The sequence below is a fragment of the Cydia amplana genome, chromosome 6, assembly GCF_948474715.1.
Source record: "Cydia amplana chromosome 6, ilCydAmpl1.1, whole genome shotgun sequence".
NCBI lineage: Eukaryota > Metazoa > Arthropoda > Insecta > Lepidoptera > Tortricidae > Cydia > Cydia amplana.
In genome coordinates this window covers 8,658,760-8,674,305 of record NC_086074.1, presented here as the reverse complement: position 1 = coordinate 8,674,305, position 15,546 = coordinate 8,658,760, and the positions used below count along the sequence as shown (strand labels likewise).

At 45.7% G+C, this 15,546-nt stretch overlaps 1 protein-coding gene across 1 annotated transcript in view; it reads left to right on the top strand.

The window, feature by feature from the left end:
- Positions 1-15,546, top strand: part of LOC134648772 (kinase D-interacting substrate of 220 kDa B) — a 69,537-nt gene that overhangs the window by 44,905 nt on the left and 9,086 nt on the right. Inside the window, 7 exon segments of the mRNA XM_063503327.1 lie at positions 1,014-1,208; positions 1,732-2,008; positions 5,993-6,158; positions 6,639-6,817; positions 9,369-9,466; positions 10,486-10,656; positions 11,168-11,332. Of these exon segments, the coding sequence (XP_063359397.1) occupies positions 1,014-1,208; positions 1,732-2,008; positions 5,993-6,158; positions 6,639-6,817; positions 9,369-9,466; positions 10,486-10,656; positions 11,168-11,332 (1,251 nt within the window).

The window sequence follows — 15,546 nt, the reverse complement described above, 5'->3', positions numbered from 1 at the left end:
TAGGAATCCTCTAGGCTGAGCATAGTAACGCTACCCCCTCTGCCACTTATACGGTAGTTTTACCCCATCTTCGAGTCAATCCCGTGCCGTGATTGGTCCGTGTCTTTGAACGGACCAAACACGGCACGGGATTCGCTCACCTCGTCCCCCCGCACCCCCGTATTTTTGGCAGCATCGGTTTCATGAAATAATTGCTCTAAACTCAGTCTAGAGGATTCCTAGCCTATGGGTTAGAACGATTTCTACATCGAAAATTGTGTTGTGACTCCATTACGTAAAACTACCTGTTGGTGATCTTAACTATACTTACAGTCAACAAGCTGTTTGAACCTTTATACATACATATTACCTGGTTTTAGTATTTCAATTTATGTGTTTATCTATATTTGTTAGTGTTTCGATTTGGATCGGATTGCTATGGCGACCTATGTTTGATACTTTGATGTTGCATGCATTGGCGTGTTTTTTTTATCCAAAATTATTCATGGACAACAAAACTGTTAATACACATAGATTATGTGTATTCATACCAGGACGATATAAATACCGTGTGATAATGTTTTTTGTAATGACATGTACATAATTTGCCTATTGTCAGAATAAAAACCTAACTCCATGTTAAATATTTCTGCTCCTGCTCACAGTGCTATTGCGCACTAAAAGTTATAATATAATATCAAAGCAAAACACTTATAAACAAAAAATCATATGACATATTGATGTCATGTGTCATAAAGTTGATTTTTCATAAAGAAAGAAAATATTTGACCTCTAAAATGCTTCAAAAAAACTCCTGAAAATAGGCTTACTAGAATACGGGTCAATCTAGCCGTAGTTTTTTTACAGTGACATATACAGAGCGAAACGTTAATATGTACAGCTAACATTGTAATTGTACGCCGACGGACGTCCTATGAATGAATCTTATTTCATCCAGGCAGCACGCAAAATAGGCACAATGGTTGTCGATTTGCGGAAAATGCCCAGTACAACTAACTAACTAACTCATCCAGGCAGTGGAGGTGAATAGCCGGCGCGCATTCTCCGAGAGCAACATCGGCGGGTGGGACTACCTCCGCAACATGGTGCAGTTGCCGTTCTACCTGCAAAACTCTGCGCTGCGCCGCGTCAAAACCGCGCAACAAACTGCCGCCAAACGCATACAAACCATCGCGACCGACGACTTCTCCGCGAGCATGCAGCGATCTGTAAGTGTGTTAATGTATCTAGTGAGCTTGATCTCGGGGAGAACACCCAATAACACAGAGATCTATAAAAGTGAATGACTTAAATTCTAGATTCGTCTTTTTGAGGCTGAAAGACAAAAACTTGCGCGTATAAATTCGAAATCAATCCAACAACACGGTACGGTATTATGCGTTGATTTAGCGAGATTGATAAAGGATTTTTGGCAATGGCTAGCGTATATTCACATATTAGAACAACCTTGAGATCATCTGCTATGCTATACGTATCCTCCGTTTTCATCTATTCCAAGCCAATATACATTGCATAAATGACCGTAGTTATGCAGAAAACGACCAACTCAATTTTTTTATCAATGCAGAAAGCGACCAAAGCCACTGAGTTAGGGTGTAATAAGTCACTTTGACAAAAAGTTGGTCGCTTTATACAGAACTATCCTATTTGGTCAAAGTATATCTGTGATCATGATGAAATGATGGTCCATTGGAATTGCTATTTAACGACTTTTACTGTATTGTCTCCCAGGTATCAGCGCGCCGTCTGTCCTCAACATCAGAACTAATGTCCAGCCAAGAGCGCATCAAGAACCAGCCGACCAAAGAGCTGAGCGCGGCCGCCGCGGCCCGCGCGCGGCGTCTCCGCCCCTCCGAGTCCGTGGCATCCTCGGTGGCTTCAGGGCTGCACCGAGCGGCCCCTGCCGCCACCGCTGCGGACTTAGGAAGGGTGTTGCTTACGGATGACTACTTCAGCGATGTGAATCCGAGGAGTATGCGGCGGCTTATGAACGTGCTGTATGTCACTGGTGAGTCTAAAGATCCCATCGCTATGATACGAGCTAAGTCCCTTTTCCCGAGTCCGTAGCATCCTCGGTGGTTTCAGGGCTGCACCGAGCGGCCCCTACCGCCACCGCTGCGGACTTAGGAAGGGTGTTGCTTACGGATGACTACTTCAGCGATGTGAATCCGAGAAGCATGCGGCGGCTTATGAACGTGCTGTATGTTACTGGTGAGTCTAAATATCCCACTGCTATGATACGAGCTAAGTCCCTTTTCCCGAGTCCGTAGCATCCTCGGTGGCTTCAGGGCTGCACCGAGCGGCCCCTACCGCCACCGCTGCGGACTTAGGAAGGGTGTTGCTTACGGATGACTACTTCAGTGATGTCAATCCGAGAAGCATGCGGCGGCTTATGAACGTGCTGTATGTCACTGGTGAGTCTAAAGATCCCATCGCTATGATACGAGCTAAGTCCCTTTTCCCGAGTCCGTAGCATCCTCGGTGGCTTCAGGGCTGCACCGAGCGGCCCCTACCGCCACCGCTGCGGACTTAGGAAGGGTGTTGCTTACGGATGACTACTTCAGCGATGTGAATCCGAGAAGCATGCGGCGGCTTATGAACGTGCTGTATGTCACTGGTGAGTCTTAACATCCCTCCGCTATGATACGAGCAAAGTCACTCCCGAGTCCGTTAGCATCCTCGTTCGCTTCAGGGCTGCACCGCGCTGCCCCTACCGCCACCGCTGCGGACTTAGGAAGGTTGTTGCTTACGGATGACTACTTCAGTGATGTGAATCCTAGAAGCATGCGGCGGCTTATGAACGTGCTGTATGTTACTGGTGAGTCTAAATATCCCACTGCTATGATACGAGCTAAGTCCCTTTTCCCGAGTCCGTAGCATCCTCGGTGGCTTCAGGGCTGCACCGAGCGGCCCCTACCGCCACCGCTGCGGACTTAGGAAGGATGTTGCTTACGGATGACTACTTCAGCGATGTGAATCCGAGGAGTATGCGGCGGCTTATGAACGTCCTGTATGTTACTGGTGAGTCTAAATATCCCACTGCTATGATATGAGCTAAGTCCCTTTTCCCGAGTCCGTAGCATCCTCGGTGGCTTCAGGGCTACATCGAGAGGCGCTCGCGCTGCGGACTTAGGAAGGGTGTTGCTTACGGATGACTACTTCAGCGATGTGAATCCTAGAAGCATGCGGCGGCTTATGAACGTGCTGTATGTCACTGGTGAGTCTTAAGATCCCACCGCTATGATATGAGCTAAGTCCCTTTTCCCGAGTCCGTAGCATCCTCGGTGGCTTCAGGGCTGCACCGAGCGGCCCCTACCGCCACCGCTGCGGACTTAGGAAGGGTGTTGCTTACGGATGACTACTTCAGCGATGTGAACCCTAGAAGCATGCGGCGGCTTATGAACGTGCTGTATGTCACTGGTGAGTCTTAAGATCTCACCGCTATGATACGAGCTAAGTCCCTTTTCCCGAGTCCGTAGCATCCTCGGTGGCTTCAGGGCTACATCGAGCGGCGCTCGCGCTGCGGGCTTAGGAAGGGTGTTGCTTACGGATGACTACTTCAGCGGTGTGAATCCTAGAAGCATGCGGCGGCTTATGAACGTGCTGTATGTCACTGGTGAGTCTAAAGATCCCATCGCTATGATACGAGCTAAGTCCCTTTTCCCGAGTCCGTAGCATCCTCGGTGGCTTCAGGGCTGCACCGAGCGGCCCCTACCGCCACCGCTGCGGACTTAGGAAGGGTGTTGCTTACGGATGACTACTTCAGCGATGTGAACCCTAGAAGCATGCGGCGGCTTATGAACGTGCTGTATGTCACTGGTGAGTCTTAAGATCTCACCGCTATGATACGAGCTAAGTCCCTTTTCCCGAGTCCGTAGCATCCTCGGTGGCTTCAGGGCTACATCGAGCGGCGCTCGCGCTGCGGGCTTAGGAAGGGTGTTGCTTACGGATGACTACTTCAGCGGTGTGAATCCTAGAAGCATGCGGCGGCTTATGAACGTGCTGTATGTCACTGGTGAGTCTAAAGATCCCATCGCTATGATACGAGCTAAGTCCCTTTTCCCGAGTCCGTAGCATCCTCGGTGGCTTCAGGGCTGCACCGAGCGGCCCCTACCGCCACCGCTGCGGACTTAGGAAGGGTGTTGCTTACGGATGACTACTTCAGCGATGTGAATCCAAGAAGCATGCGGCGGCTTATGAACGTGCTGTATGTCACTGGTGAGTCTTAAGATCTCACCGCTATGATACGAGCTAAGTCCCTTTTCCCGAGTCCGTAGCATCCTCGGTGGCTTCAAGGCTACATCGAGCGGCACCCGCGCTGCGGACTTAGGAAGGGTGTTGCTTACGGATGACTACTTCAGCGATGTGAATCCGAGAAGCATGCGGCGGCTTATGAACGTGCTGTATGTCACTGGTGAGTCTAAATATCCCACTGCTATGATACGAGCTAAGTCCCTTTTCCCGAGTCCGTGGCATCCTCGGTGGCTTCAGGGCTGCACCGAGCGGCCCCTACCGCCACCGCTGCGGACTTAGGAAGGGTGTTGCTTACGGATGACTACTTCAGCGATGTCAATCTGAGAAGCATGCGGCGGCTTATGAACGTGCTGTATGTCACTGGTGAGTCTTAAGATCCCACTGCTATGATACGAGCTAAGTCCCTTTTCCCGAGTCCGTAGCATCCTTGGTGGCTTCAGGGCTACATCGAGAGGCGCCCGCGCTGCGGACTTAGGAAGGGTGTTGCTTACGAATGACTACTTAGTGATGTGAACCCTAGAAGCATGCGGCGGCTTATGAACGTCCTGTATGTTACTGGTGAGTCTAAATATCCCACTGCTATGATACGAGCTAAGTCCCTTTTCCCGAGTCCGTAGCATCCTCGGTGGCTTCAGGGCTGCACCGAGCGGCCCCTACCGCCACCGCTGCGGACTTAGGAAGGGTGTTGCTTACGGATGACTACTTCAGCGATGTGAATCCGAGAAGCATGCGGCGGCTTATGAACGTGCTGTATGTTACTGGTGAGTCTAAATATCCCACTGCTATGATACGAGCTAAATCACTCCCGAGTCCGTAGCATCCTCAGTGGCTTCAGGGCTGCACCGAGCGGCCCCTGCCGCCACCGCTGCGGACTTGGGAAGGGTGTTGCTTACGGATGACTACTTCAGCGATGTGAATCCTAGAAGTATGCGGCGGCTTATGAACGTGCTGTATGTCACTGGTGAGTCTAAAGACCATCCCACTGTTGTGATAAGAAGTAAGCGCTCCACAACGACGAGTGAGGCGATATTTTTTCTATAAGAAATAATAATTTTTTTTTTTTTTTTAATAATCTAGTAAGACTGAAATAAGTACAGAATCCATATCACAGGCGCATCGTTGTCGGTTGCCATTAGCCATTACCGTTCATTTAAGAGTTACATTCGGTTATAATATTATCTTCGAGACGACCCCACTTCTTGATACTTAGATCATGATGTAAAAAAGTGGGGTCGACATGGTGGCATCCTTCAAATCAAAATACAGCGACAATTCCACTCGTTTTAAAGTCACACGTGCTTTTTAGGGTTCCGTACCCAAAGGGTAAAAAACGGGACCCTATTACTAAGACTTCGCTGTCCGTCCGTCCGTCTGTCACCAGGCTGTATCTCATGAACCGCGAACAATTGAAATTTTCACAAATGATGTATCTCTGTTGCCGCTATAACAACAAATACAAAAAAAAATCAAGTAAATATTTAAGGGGGCTCCCATACAACAAACACGATTTTTTTGCTCTATTTTTTGTTGATGGTGCGGAACCCTCCGTGCGCGAGTCTGACTCGCACTTGGCCGGTTTTTTACATTTGACCTTTCGTTCCCACCTATGGGTTTCGCCTTATCCAAAGCCAGTCGCGCAATGTCGTGGCCAGGGACACTGTGTGGACTGTAGAGGTTTGTGTTCCTTACTTAACAACATGTGTTCAAATTTAGCTAACGAACAACGTATTTATTCCAGGTCGTCTAATGAAAGCATTCCAAATCGAGTTCAACTGGTACCAGCTAGCTTCCTGGATAAACCTCACGGAGCAGTGGCCGTTCCGCACGTCATGGATCATCTACCACCACGAGACGTACGAGGAGCACATCGACGACAGCAAGTCGCTCAAGCACATTTACGACAAGTAAGATCACATTGTTTATTTTCGTTTAATTACCCTTATTTATGTCGTTAGAGTTGGCGCAAGTTTTTTTTACCGTCGTCCACTGTCTCGTAACATTAAAATCTTTACTCACTCCGCCCACCTATCGCTCTTGGAACACGCATACATTTCAGGCAGTTGGCAGATGTCCTTTCTAAATTAACTTATGAGTATTATGAGTTGTAAAATGTTATTAGGAGTTCATAGGAGAATTCCAAGGAACATTGCTCTCAAACTGAGACTGCACCTCGCGTTAAAATTATATTAAAACCTACAAAAATCACTACACTTTATAAAACAAAGTCCCCCGCCGCATCTGTCTGTGTTCGCGATAAACTCAAAAAGTACTGATCGGTTTTCACTTATTATTGAGAAAGGTTTATGTATATAATTTGTTAAGGTTTTGTGTAACCCGTGCGAAGCCGGGACTGGTCGGGTGTTTAACATAAATGCTTGTTCTAGAGTGAAACCACACCTAAATGGTCTACGCGAATCCAGCTCGCTAATGGAACTGGACCGCGATGAGCGCAAGCTGGAGGTGTTCCTCAGCTTCCACCGCTCCACGCTCACCGCCGCGGACCTCAAGATCTTCCTGCCGTTCACCATCAACCTGGACCCTTACATCAAGAAGGTCATCAAAGGTAAACAACCTGTGTTACGTGAACTCCCTGATGCAGCGAGCTGGAGGTGTTCCTCAGCTTCCACCGCTCCACGCTCACCGCCGCGGACCTCAAGATCTTCCTGCCGTTCACCATCAACCTGGACCCTTACATCAAGAAGGTCATCAAAGGTAAACAACCTGTGTTACGTGAACTCCCTGATGCAGCGAGCTGGAGGTGTTCCTCAGCTTCCACCGCTCCACGCTCACCGCCGCGGACCTCAAGATCTTCCTGCCGTTCACCATCAACCTGGACCCTTACATCAAGAAGGTCATCAAAGGTAAAAAACCTGTGTTACGTGAACTCCCTGATGCAGCGAGCTGGAGGTGTTCCTCAGCTTCCACCGCTCCACGCTCACCGCCGCCGACCTCAAGATCTTCCTGCCGTTCACCATCAACCTGGACCCTTACATTAAGAAGGTCATCAAAGGTAAACAACCTGTGTTACGTGAACTCCCTGATGCAGCGAGCTGGAGGTGTTCCTCAGCTTCCACGCTCACCGCCGCGGACCTCAAGATCTTCCTGCCGTTCACCATCAACCTGGACCCGTACATCAAGAAGGTCATCAAAGGTAAACAACCTGTGTTACGTGAACTCCCTGATGGAGCGAGCTGGAGGTGTTCCTCAGCTTCCACGCTCACCGCCGCGGACCTCAAGATCTTCCTGCCGTTCACCATCAACCTGGACCCTTACATCAAGAAGGTCATCAAAGGTAAACAACCTGTGTTACGTGAACTCCCTGATGGAGCGACCTGGAGGTGTTTCTCAGCTTCCACGCTCACCGCCGCGGACCTCAAGATCTTCCTGCCGTTCACCATCAACCTGGACCCTTACATCAAGAAGGTCATCAAAGGTAAACAACCTGTGTTACGTGAACTCCCTGATGGAGCGACCTGGAGGTGTTTCTCAGCTTCCACGCTCACCGCCGCGGACCTCAAGATCTTCCTGCCGTTCACCATCAACCTGGACCCGTACATCAAGAAGGTCATCAAAGGTAAACAACCTGTGTTACGTGAACTCCCTGATGCAGCGAGCTGGAGGTGTTCCTCAGCTTCCACCGCTCCACGCTCACCGCCGCGGACCTCAAGATCTTCCTGCCGTTCACCATCAACCTGGACCCTTACATCAAGAAGGTCATCAAAGGTAAACAACCTGTGTTACGTGAACTCCCTGATGCAGCGAGCTGGAGGTGTTCCTCAGCTTCCACCGCTCCACGCTCACCGCCGCGGACCTCAAGATCTTCCTGCCGTTCACCATCAACCTGGACCCTTACATCAAGAAGGTCATCAAAGGTAAACAACCTGTGTTACGTGAACTCCCTGATGCAGCGAGCTGGAGGTGTTCCTCAGCTTCCACCGCTCCACGCTCACCGCCGCGGACCTCAAGATCTTCCTGCCGTTCACCATCAACCTGGACCCTTACATCAAGAAGGTCATCAAAGGTAAACAACCTGTGTTACGTGAACTCCCTGATGCAGCGAGCTGGAGGTGTTCCTCAGCTTCCACCGCTCCACGCTCACCGCCGCGGACCTCAAGATCTTCCTGCCGTTCACCATCAACCTGGACCCTTACATTAAGAAGGTCATCAAAGGTAAACAACCTGTGTTACGTGACCTCCCTGATGGAGCGAGCTGGAGGTGTTCCTCAGCTTCCACCGCTCCACGCTCACCGCCGCGGACCTCAAGATCTTCCTGCCGTTCACCATCAACCTGGACCCGTACATCAAGAAGGTCATCAAAGGTAAACAACCTGTGTTACGTGAACTCCCTGATGCAGCGAGCTGGAGGTGTTCCTCAGCTTCCACCGCTCCACGCTCACCGCCGCGGACCTCAAGATCTTCCTGCCGTTCACCATCAACCTGGACCCGTACATCAAGAAGGTCATCAAAGGTAAACAACCCGCAACTTGTTACGTCTTCCATCTCTTTCGTCTCTGCGGTTAACATTGATATGAGATCCATGCTTAGCCGTATTTTTCTATTCTATATTATTTGACATTGTTAAAAATAGTTATTTTCGATACAAGTGCGAAAAAGAGGAAATTCGAAACGAGTGGCGATAAATTAAAACACGACCGAAGGGAGTGTTTTAAATCGACACGAGTTGCGAATTACCTATTCGCACGTGTATCGAACAACGTTTTACAGTACATATGGCACTTTAAAGTTTCGACATACGCACGAAAAGTGCTATTTTACGCACTAGTGCGGAAAAGTAGCCCCATATGTAATGTAAATTTAGTTAATCGATTGCTTATAATGGTTTTTAAATTGTGTATTGCTTTACTTTTGTGTAATTATAAACAATTGTTACTAGTAAGTACTAGTAACAAAAACAAAAACCGTCAAGTCGACAAGTGACGATCATAATATAAATTCGTATAGATTAGTGTAAAATAATTTATATTGTGCTTTCATATTATGAAATAAATAAATCTACATCATTCTAATCACATTGAAATTGGCATTTAGTTTTTAAGTTTAAAGTAAATTACACTGTATAGCCATTGTAATAAGGTGTACTTTGGTGTTTATAGAGGAGCAGCTACAGTCAGGCTTGGAGGATGAATTGAACGGTGCTATATGGACGCCGCACACACGACAGCCGCACAACAAGCTCTTCAACAGAAAACATGTAAGTACTTAGAGGAGCTATGCATTATAAACTGAAATAAATATCATATACTAAGAATAAGTGACCCAAGCTCCAGTGCCCCAGGCTGTAATCGAACCAGCGTCCTCTGATATCGCGGCAGGTGCCTGTTGCCACTCGGCCACCGGGCCACAGCAACATAGGTCGAATTTTTCCAAGTATATGCACTTCATACTGAAGGCTTATGGCGCCCCCTATGCATTGTTTTCAGAATCTTTCTTGTCTTTATCCCAACACTTGACACATCACTTGAGTTGTCGCGTACGACTGCATACTTGAAGTGACGCTAATATAGTGTCGCGGGCGGCAACGAGCGGAATTCGCTTGAGTCGCCTGTATTCCCAAATACAACCTTAGGCGTCTTTAAAGCAAAAGTTTTGTTAGGTCCCCATGATCTTGACTGGGGTCAATCGCTGGTAAGATAATAAAAGAATCTTGTTACGGATATTTATTTCCTTCCTTGAACTTATTCTTCTTTTTTTTTAACATTAGAAAAAGAGTAAACAATCTTGACGTGTCTTTTTATTGAAAAAAGCTTGTAACCGACGACAGATAACTTGTAACCGTCAAATTAAGAAAATAATTGTCAGATTAAGTACATATCAGCGCAATTATAACATCAACAAATAAAGACAAACACAACTTTTGGGAACAAATAAAACTATTTTCAGTTTATAAATAACTAGCGACCCGCCCCGGCTTTGCACGGGTTAACAAAGTATACATAAACAGCTTCCTCTTGAATCACTCTATGTATCTCTTTAAATCCGTTGCGTAGTTTTAAAAATCTAAGCATACATGTAGACAGACAGCGGGAAGCGACTTTGTTTTATACTATGTGGTGAAGACAAACTCAGGTCTTCAGCTCACAGAGCCACTTGTTTTATAATCTTAAATATTTTTTTAGTAAAATATTTTGACACTATTTTCAATTGTAGTCATAATTTAGCTCTCTGCCTTCCATGCCTCGGCTCAAAATAAACGAAACTATGTATTTACAGCGCATATCCCCGCCAAGCCAGGCCGCAGCGCCGCACACGCCCATGTGCGTGGGCTGGGTGAGCACGGGCAACGGCTTCATGCCGCAGCCCATGCCGCACTACCCGCCGCCCGCCGTCGGCGCGGGCGCGCCCAACCCCTACACTGTGCTGAGGAACGCTTTCCCTGCGCTGGTAAGACCACTTGTAAGATAACTTTTTTTTTCAACATTGAAAGGTTCTAGGTATTCAAAGAGCGTGGACAGTTAGCAGTCGAAATGTCGATGTTAAATTGTATGCTGCCACGGGATGAAATGCAGGACACAGGATCTATCCGCGACACTGGCGCCTGCCAGTGACGTAGCACATTCGTTTTTTTTTACATAATTTGTCAGTATGAGAATATTTGTGTTTTCGTAAATTCACATCTCGTCAGTGGCGTAGCGTGGGTCTCGGCCGCTCGGGGCGGATGAAAATTTTGCCGCCCCCTAGCTTACGTATTTCAATATAATAAGTGCGACTGAAATAGTTCAAATATTTATACGATATTATTGGTATTTATTCTGAAATTTTGCCGCCCCCTAAAAGTGCCGCTTGGGGCGGGCCGCCGCCCCCCGCCCCCACTACGCTACGCTACTGCATCTCGTCCATGTAGTAGTAGTACTATCTCATTGTTGCATCGACTTATGTAAAGTTTTTTATACAGGTGGACATATCAAACATCCGTCTATCAACGTTGTCTGTGGACCGCGTGTGCAGCATCGTGAGCGCGGCGCTGGGCGCGGGCGCGGCGCCGTGCTGCGCGGCGCTGCAGCAGCACCGCGTCTGCGGGCTCGCGCTGCGGCACTGCCAGCTCGACGACCTCAAGCCGGTACACTGCCCCTATTCACTTTTTAATAGTCTACAAATAATTTCTGACTGCCGTCATCGGCGGTCGTGTCCATCGCGAATTGTGTATTTATTTAGTCATAACAATAAAGTAGTAACTGTGTCAAATCAGTGTCAGCACTTTCTCATAAAACTGTGAATCTACGCGTGAGTCATAACGACTGTGTAATGGGTACAATTTTAAAAACGCAGTGATGAGTGGTAATGACGCTTTTAACAGAAGTTCGCGGACTCTGCGAAGCCCCCCTCCAGAAGGAAGACCAGCCATGGAAGCCGTCCAAGGAACTCCAGTAGCCGTAGCACCAGCCGAGGCACCTGATGTAGTCTCAACCACTGAAATCCAGAAATGGATTTCCGAAATTGAAAAGCGCCTTAGCGAAATTTGTAACATTGCAAATGATGGCAAATTAAACTCAGAACAAAAACTGAGAATAAACACGCTTAGCAAGAGCGTATTGGGAGGAATCTCGCAAATGGCTGTACAATACCAGGCGGTCAAGCAGAATTTATTACTTAGCCAAGCCAATGTGAATACCTTGTCCCTCCAAAACAACCTCAGCACTCAACTTCATGAACTCAAGCAGTGCATGCAAGCAAAAGTAACAACTGAAGAAAAACAATCGTTCGCCGACATGGTTAGGACCGGGAAAAGTTCTGCTGTGGTACCTACCAAGTCAAATAGTAGCATCGTAATTTACCCAGCCGACAAAGAAAAATCCAGTGAGGATACCAAAACCCTGATCCAAAATTTAATCAAGCCCGAGACCCTGAAACTTCACGTTCGTGGTATGAGAAAAACAAAGAACGGTGGCGTCATAATCAGCACCGATAGAAAGGATGACCTTGAAAAGCTTAAAGCATCACAGCAGCTACAGCAATCGGGACTCAAAGTGGAAGACACCACCAAAAGGAGACCGAAGATAATCATCCTAGGAGTCCCGACAAATATGTCAGAAAAAGAAGTGTTCGATTGTATTTTTGAACAAAACGTTGCAGACCTTCAACCAAATCTCACTAGGGATATATTTATGAGCTCAGTAAAACTTAGTCATAAATCAGGAAAAAAGGACTTATCCACCTGCAACTACATCCTAGAATGCACAGCTGAAGTCCGACGAATGCTCATACAACAACAACGCATTTTTATCAATTGGACATCTTGCCCAGTACGAGATTTTACTCTCCTGACCCGTTGTTACTTATGCCATTTATACGGCCATTCGGCTAAATATTGCAAAGACACAGAACCTACTTGTGGACATTGCGGGTCATCAGGCCATAGTTTTAAGGAGTGTCCAAAACGAGCCGAACCCGCCAAATGCGCTACGTGTCTACGCTTTAAAAAGCCGTCGAATCATAAAACCGGAGACGACCAGTGCCCAGCGAAGAAAAATGCGCAAATTAGGTACTTAGATTCTATAGATTATGAGGGCGCCTAGAGCGCCGCGTTTTAACGACATCTGCTGCACATATAAACAAAAATGGATAACGCAACCAACGCCTTACTTGATGAAATTGATGCCTCGTGTGAGTATGAATCACTAGTGTGCGACCCAGATAGATGCTCGTCGCTTGTCAATACTTATGGCTCAAATTTAAAAATAGTTTTACAAAATATTAGGAGCATAAACAGTAATTTCAATGGACTTTTACCTTTACTAAGCTTAATAAATTCTGACGTTGATTTCATTGTATTGACAGAGTGCTGGATAAACTCCAACCAAACGATCCCGCAAATAAACGGCTATAATTCTTACGTAAGTTTAAAAACCAATGTGTTGCAAAATGACGGTGTCGTGTTCTACATTAAAGAAAATATTAATAATGTAACTGTGGAAGAGCCTGATATATTTTTAGATGCAAACTGCTTAATATCAAAAATAGGAACTGATACGGCCTTAGTAGGCATTTATCGCTCTCCCTCGAATAAAAACATTAACAATTTTCTATTTTCCCTAAATAAAATTTTATCGCAGCTGTCGACGTATAAAAATGTCTTTGTTATGGGAGATTTGAACATTGATATCAAAAACGGCAACCAAGATCGTAACTCATTTGAATACTTAACTCAATTAGCTTTTCTTGGATATCTTCCTACTCACCTACGACCTACTAGAGAAAAAAATTGTCTTGATCATGTCTTTGCTAAGTCTAAGCTTGCCTTAAAAACTTTAGTGCTCAATAGTAGTTTAACTGACCACAGTTCATTATTACTATGTATACCTCAGTTCTACCAAAGAGCCCCTAGTCAAGTTATCATATCTAAACTGGACAATAAAACAGTTACCCGTGACTTAGAAAATCTTGACATGACTCCTATTTACCAAGCGACAGATGCCAATGACGCTATGGAATACTTAGTCTCATCTTTAACCCGAATCATAGAAAATAACACAGTGACTAAAAGAATGTCCCGCAAAATGAAAACTATTAAACCATGGATAACCCCTGGATTGTTACGATGCATTAGAAACCGTGACAGAATGCATAAAAAACTGGCAAAAACTCCAAATGACACAATACTTAAAACAACATACCAACGTTATCGAAATTTTTGTAATAATCTGTTGAAAAAGCTAAAACGACAACACGACAAAACAGAAATATTAAAAGCAGGACACAATAAAAAGAAATTATGGAAAGTCATCAAAAACGTAACAAGTATGAGTAATATGAGGTCGACGTCTCAAGCGCTTATAGCTGACGCTATAGACGCTCGGCAGACAGTCAATACAGCAAACAGTTTCTTTGCGAATATAGGTTAAACGCTCGCAGAAAAGACAAAATGTTATTCCCAATTGCCTAACTCTCAGAATGTGACCCCTTACCGTGCGATAAATTCAAACTCCTTTGTATTAACTGATACAGACGAAGCCGAAATTGACAGCATTATAATGACTCTCAGAAATGACTGCGCTACCGGTATTGACAAAATCCCTTGTTCTTTTATAAAACAACATAAAAAAATCTTGACCCCCCCTCTGACCCATCTCTTCAACTTGTGCATTTCTACAGGCGTTTTTCCCAAAATTCTAAAAATAGCTCTCATTAAACCAATCCACAAAGGTGGTGATAAGAGGTGTATTAATAACTATCGCCCAATCGCTATTTTGCCATCTTTATCAAAAATATTAGAACGTGTAATATCAAAACGATTTGTCAAATTCTTAGACAAGTATAAACTCCTTGCGTCATCACAATATGGCTTTAGATCAGGGCTATCAACGAACGACGCAGTTCACGATCTTACAGACTATGTTGTTAGACAGCTTGACTCCCAAAAAAAGTGTATAGCCATATTCCTGGACCTGGCTAAAGCTTTCGATACTGTGACAATTCCAACACTTATTGACAAGCTAGAGTACATAGGAATAAGAGGTCACCCTCTAAGAATTTTTAAAGATTACCTTTCTGATCGAAAACAACGAGTATCGATTGAAAACCATGTAAGTGACGAACTCCCCATTGATTATGGTGTTCCTCAGGGAAGTATCCTGGCCCCATCCCTTTTTCTGACGTACATAAATGACTTATGTGCCCTCCATATCCCAAACGGTAGAGTTATATCCTACGCAGACGATACAGCCCTACTCTTTAACGGCGATACATGGAGTGACGCATTCAAAAACGCGCAAGTAGGTTTTAACCTAGTTACCCGCTGGCTCAAAACAAACGCACTAACATTAAATACCGATAAAACAAAATATATCACGTTCTCCTTAAATACATCTACCCAACCGTCCGATAACTTTCACTCTTTAATAGCACATAACTGTTCAGATCCCGACACATCGTGTGTAAACCTTAGCCCTAATAACTGCCCAAAACTCAGTAGCACTAACAATATCAAGTACCTGGGCGTAATTATCGATCAGCATCTTAACTTTAAAGCACACATTGAGTCTCTGACAGCTAGAGTTAGAAAATTAATTTATGTTTTTAAAAACCTCAGACATGCGGCAAATCGAACTCTTATTAAATCCGTTTATCTTGCACTTTGTCAATCACTGCTAGTATATTGTATCACGTCCTGGGGAGGGGCAAACAAGACAATGATCATCGACGTAGAAAGAGCTCAGAGGGCAGTCCTTAAAGTTAGCACTTTCCGTCCCTTTCGCTATCCCACGACCCAATTGTTGTCCGAGTGTAAAGTTCTCAGCGTTCGACAGTTATTCGTCTTGAACACAGTATTAAAAA